The 5,239-nt window shown below is 56.8% G+C and overlaps 1 protein-coding gene across 3 annotated transcripts; it reads left to right on the top strand.

The window, feature by feature from the left end:
* Window positions 1-536: 536 nt before the first annotated feature.
* Window positions 537-5,239, top strand: CDPF1 (cysteine rich DPF motif domain containing 1). Of its 3 annotated transcripts, none has more exons than XM_069489865.1 (4): window positions 537-576; window positions 2,680-2,792; window positions 3,695-3,806; window positions 4,979-5,239. In XM_069489865.1, the coding sequence occupies exons 2-4, from the start codon at window positions 2,680-2,682 to the stop codon at window positions 5,123-5,125; spliced, it is 372 nt and encodes a 123-aa protein (XP_069345966.1). In that variant the 5' UTR covers window positions 537-576; the 3' UTR covers window positions 5,126-5,239. The 3 variants fall into 3 exon arrangements, with proteins under 3 accessions (XP_069345966.1, XP_069345965.1, XP_069345967.1); XM_069489864.1 differs by lacking the exon at window positions 537-576 and adding an exon at window positions 688-747; XM_069489866.1 differs by lacking the exon at window positions 537-576 and adding an exon at window positions 786-956.

The raw sequence follows: 5,239 nt of genomic DNA, 5'->3' as shown, positions 1-5,239 counted from the left end.
AAAGCCAGGCCCGCTGGCTGCAGAACTGGTGCCGCTCATACCCTCCTCCCACACCAGGGCCCGGGAATGGGGCTAGCATTTCAGGTCTAGGAGCAGCATGTCGTGCCCCGGCGGCAGGGGGAGCAAGGGAGCCGTGTGGTTAGCGTCGGGGCAAGGGGCCAGCGCAGAGACCCGGGAGGCCCAAAGGAGCGCGGACCACGAGAGGCGTCGCAGGCCACTCTAAGGCTTAGGAGCCCAGTGGCACATGTGGAGACCACGCGGCATTATAAAGGTCGCAGGAACCACGGGGCTCGCTTCGAACTCGTCTTGTCCCCTGCAGCGTGCGGGGGCTGACGCCCTGTGGGGACACCGACAGCGCGCGAGGAACCGACGCCCGGGCATTTCGGCCCCGGAGGCGCAGGGCGGAAGGAGGTGTCAGTCTCCGCGGGGCCACGCGTCGGAGATCTCCACCTTGCCGAACCCGACACAAAACCCAGACGGAAGCTGCGAGCCTCACAGCGGCCAGACGGCATCCCTGTCCGCGTGCTCCGGCCACAGTGCGCCCAGACGCGACGCCCGCCAGCCCCACAGCAGCCCGTAAGCACGCGCTCCGCCCAGCGCGGCGCCCGCGGCAACCGGAAGGACGCGGGGGAGGCGGAAGACGACCGCCAGGCCCCGCCCCCTGCGCCTGCGCCGTGGCTAGCTGGGCCGCCGGGGGCGGGTCCGCGCACGCGCCCTGGGCCGCAGAGCCGTGAGGCGCGGGCGGCGGTGAGTGCGCGCGGGGGCGGTGGCCTGGCGGGGGCGAGCGCGCTGTGGGCCGGGACCGCAATCCTCCGAGCGCCTGCCTGGTTCCGGGTCCGCCTTCGGCGCTGGTGTGGGGGCCTGTGCGGTTCAGATCGTCTGGGATCGGCGCGGCCGCTCGCGGCGTTGGGGACCGGACGGAGGACGCGGGAAAGGCCTCCCGCTGTCGGCCTCCGGTGCGGAGCCCTCCTGACCTGGGGGGCGGCCAGGTCCCCCGCGCGAGTGGTGCGGGGCAGCGGCGCCAGCTGAGGGAAGGGCGTGTGCGGGGCTCGCAGGTGCGGGGCCGTCCGCTGTGCCTGGGGCTTGTGACCTGCTGACAAGGCGGCGCTCTGGTCGCCCCTGCTGGGGCCTTGGTAACTCCAGTGTACAGCTTCGAACCGAGATTGGGTTCACGCACGCCTGATATGGGTTTTAATTTTTTAAGGATCATTTTTGACCCGTGCTTCCAAGATTTACATCTGGGGTTGTGCAACTCAAAACTCATATTGCTTGACATACGTACACCACATTCTCAGGTTTAGAAGAGGGGAGATCACAGCTGTCCTCAGACTGTATCATTAGCGGTCTACTATAGCTGGGGACGGGGCGGGATTCCTACGAAAGCCTGAGACTGCTGCTGGATCAGGACAACAGGGAACGCGATATAACTAGCAGCTGCAACCTATGGGAGGGGGAAGATGACAGAGAAAAACCGTCTCTAGGCAAATGCATCCTCACCCTAAGCACAGGTAGTGCTAGAAAAATTTGAAGCCAGTGTAATATCCTAAGACCATCTCAACTGTGATTCAATTAATACCCCAGACAAAGGCCCAGCATAAACAGTGATACGACATGTTTTATAAATACTATTAATACTTAAACTCCACTATCTTACCAAATGTCCAGCTTTCAACCAAAATTGCGACATACAGAAAAGCAAATAAAAAAGAATACTCCCTGCTGTCAAGAATTAAAACAATTCACAGAATCAGATATGCCCCAGATGTTAGAACTACCAGACAGGAAGTTTAAAGTAAGTGTGATTAATATGTTAAAGCACGAAAAAGATGTACAACATGCATAGGGGATTTCAGCAGAGAAGGAAACTGAGAATGGCAATACTAGTAATAAAAAATAGAGACGATGTGCCCACATCAGTTGATTTGACGTAGCCTTGAAAAAAAGTCAGTGAACTTGAAGATAAGTCAATAGAAATTACCAAAACTGCAACACAAAGAGAAAAGAGAGTGAAAAAAACAAACCTACAGCAGAGCATCCAAGAAGTATAGGCAACAATATCAAATGGTGTAACATATTTACAGTTAGAATCTCAGCAGAAGAAATACTTGGATTTTACAAAAATAATAAAAGATAGCAAACCACAGATCAAAGAATTTGCTTAAAGAAGCATCATAAGGATAACCAACTTTAAAAGAAAAAAAACAGATATTTATCTAACCCGCTGAAAGCCAAAGATAAAATTTTCAAGGCCAGAGGAGAACGCATAGGGAGAGGTGTAGGGGGAGCCTTTTAGGTGGAAGGAACAGCAGGAGCAAAGGCAAGGAGGAGAGAAAGTGCAGGGAATGTTTGGAGGATAGGACATGAATATAGTGGAAAAAGGTGGCACTCAAAGAGTCCTTGAATGCCAACGAAGGGAGTTTATCCTACAGTCAGTTGGGGAGCCACTTAGGTTTGAATTGGGAGCTGGGCCCTTCCTCCCAGCACCACCCAGAGCCTTGAATTTTGTCCTGCGTTTTCTATATCTACTGAAATGAATATACAATTTTATTCCTTTATTCTGTTATTACTGTGAATTGCATTCATTGGTTTTCTTTTTGTTGAGACAGAGTCTCACTCTGTTGCCCGGGCTAGATGGTTCTTGGTTCTGAAGGTGATGCATCTCATCTCTTGATCTTGCAGATGGTGTCCGAGGCAGAGCACCGTCCCCTGGGTATGTTTGAGTGTGAGCTCTGTGCCTTGACAGCTCCGTACAGCTACGTGGGGCAGAAGCCCCCCAACACCCAGTCGGTGGTGTGAGTACATACTTTTTTAGGCCAGTGCCAGGGAAGCCCATGCGCAGAGCTGGTTGGCAGGTTCCGTGCCTGAGTCTGACACATGGCTTGGGTGTTGTGCTTTAGGCCCATTCCTGCCCAGGCTCTGGATGCTCCAGGTGTGACTTGGGGAGGCCTTGGACAAGGCTTGAGTACCATCTGATTCTTCCAGAAACCCCCAAGCCCCTTCCTCCACTCCCAGCCCAGAGTTCAGCACCTGCTCTGGCTATGGGGTAGAGGCACTGTGGCCCAGGCTGAAGCAGCTCAGCAGCTGGAAACACAAGGGACCACAGTGGCCTCCCCATATGGACTGCACCCTGTTGACATCCCTGCTGTGACACTTTCTTAGTGGGAAGCCCGTCCTCCTTGCAGCTCTTGCACTGGTGGGAGTGAGTCCTGAGGACCAGCTTCCCAGGGACTTGCCAGAGCAGGCCTGGGCTAGAGCCAGGGGGTCCTGGGGCTCATTTCTGGACCTCCAGCTTCTGGCTGTGGTTCTTCTGCTGACCAGGGACCTGGGAGTCATCATGTTACGCTGTGGTCTCATTCTGATGTGTAGCATGAGGCTAGCCTGCCTCCTGGGGCTGTGAGGATGGAAAAGGTGCCAGGTTCTCTCCGCATGGGAGCAGGCAGCTTGGGAGAGAGGGGAGGGCTTGGGGTGCTCAGATGGAGGCCTTAAGCCCCAGTGAGCTGAGAGCAGGTCCAATTTCAGTTCCAGCATGGCCCCCACTTGCTGGGCCTTTCCATCACTACCTTTCGGCACAGGTGGATGAGTCCTCTGCCTCAGTGAGCCCACGCAGGTATGCAGAAGTGTGCAGGCCCGGGGAGGTACATGCTGCCACATGCCGCCGCTCACCGCTCTGACCGCGGGCATTACTCTCCTGCAGCCTCCTGGAGGAAAGCTACGTCATGAAGGATCCCTTCACCTCGGACAAGGACAGATTCCTGGTCCTCGGCTCGCGCTGCAGTTTATGCAGCAGGCTGGTGTGCGTGGGCCCGGTGGGTAAGCAGCGTGAGGCTGCCTGTCCTTGCCATGTTGATCCCTGAGAGCCTCCAGGAGACCCCCAAAATAGTCCCCAGGTAGGGAGGCTGTGAGGGTCCTTAGAGGCCAGCTGGTCCACCCTATAGCTCACAAGGGGGACAGGTGAGGGGGCAAGCTAGGGTCAGTTAGAGGGTCTCAGCCTGGGGTGAGGAATAGAAGTAGATCCTTGGAGCCTCTGTCCCACCCCCAGTGGCCGCACATGGTTCCTCACCCTCCCATAGACAGCGCAGACAGCCCTGTGCTCCCTCTCTCCATGGACGATGACCTTCGTTCTACATGTTCTTGGAGGGACCTCCCAGAAGGGACTGTCCTTTCTTGAGCAACTGTTGTGTACCAGGCCCTGTGCTTAGGTCCTATTTTGCAGGTGAGGCTTTTTTCATTCCTGCCCCAAGCTTAGTCAGGTAAAGCAGTGTTAAACCCATTTTGTAGGTGAGGAAACTGAGGTTCAGAGAGGCCGAGTGGGTCAGGTTCACCTGGACAGCTGAAAACCCAAGGATGGGTGGAGGTGTAGCAGTGTGGCTTTCAGAGCATGGCCAGTGTGACCAGAGTGGTCCTGGCCTGAGAAGTCCCTGAGCATCTGCCGCAGGGTTAGTGTGTAAAGGCTGCATCTTAGGAGTTCTGGTGTTTCAGGTCGTGGGGAGAGCGGGTGCGGCCGGACAGTTCTGGCCTCCTGCCCAGACCAGTCGCCTGTCCACAGGCTCTTTGGTTTGTGGGGCTGTCCCTCCTGTCCCTGGCTGCTCCCAGCACCAGGTTATCACCAAGCCTTTGTTCCTGCTGTGATGACTAGGAGAGGGAGGACTCCAAGATTCCCCACTTTCTGGGTGTGGCCGGTGCTACAGCTTCCTGTTGTTGTCACTTCACTGTGAAGGAGCAGGGTGCCCCGCCCCCAGTCTTTCTATCCCTTCCCAGCTGTTCCCAGGGTGGCCCAGGCCTTCACTACCTCTCCCGGACACCCTGCCTGGCCCCGGGCCCCTCCTTCCCTCTTGCTGGTCTGGCTCTGGCTGTGTCCCTGTCCCATGCATCCTGGGGGGCTCTGCCCAGCCCTCTGCGTGTGGTGAAGGGCGGCCTCTGAGAGAAGCTGCACTGTGTCCCCAGGGTGCCAGCCTCCTTCCTTTCCTCCTCCTTTCAGGAGTGCAGCCTGTTCTACTCCAAGAGATTTTGCCTCCCTTGTGTCCAGAAGAACATCAGTGCTTTTCCTCAGGAAATTCGGCAAGACGTGGAGAAAAGGAAAGCTCCGTCAAAGAGGCCTTCCAGCCAGCCCAGTTCGCAGACATGAGCGAGGCCGGTGCCAGGGCAGCGGGCAGCAGCCTGCACAGACCCCCGGGCCAGCCTGGGTCGGGGGTGCCGCTGCGCTGGGAGCCTCGCTTCCGGGCCATCAGGAGCAGCATCT

Source organism: Eulemur rufifrons, chromosome 16, assembly GCF_041146395.1.
Source record: "Eulemur rufifrons isolate Redbay chromosome 16, OSU_ERuf_1, whole genome shotgun sequence".
Classification (NCBI taxonomy): Eukaryota; Metazoa; Chordata; class Mammalia; order Primates; family Lemuridae; genus Eulemur; species Eulemur rufifrons.
The sequence above is the reverse complement of the archived record's forward strand: the minus strand, read 5'-3'. Positions and strand labels throughout refer to the sequence as shown.

What these genes read in the sequence shown, in the direction of transcription:
- CDPF1 (XM_069489865.1), top strand. Translation starts at nt 2,680, where the DNA reads ATGGTGTCCGAGGCAGAGCACCGTCCCCTGGGTATGTTTGAGTGTGAG. An exon ending in CCCAACACCCAGTCGGTGGT is followed by an intron (nt 2,793 to 3,694) that starts GTGAGTACATAC and finishes ACTCTCCTGCAG; the next exon opens with CCTCCTGGAGGAAAGCTACG. An exon ending in GGCTGGTGTGCGTGGGCCCG is followed by an intron (nt 3,807 to 4,978) that starts GTGGGTAAGCAG and finishes TCCTCCTTTCAG; the next exon opens with GAGTGCAGCCTGTTCTACTC.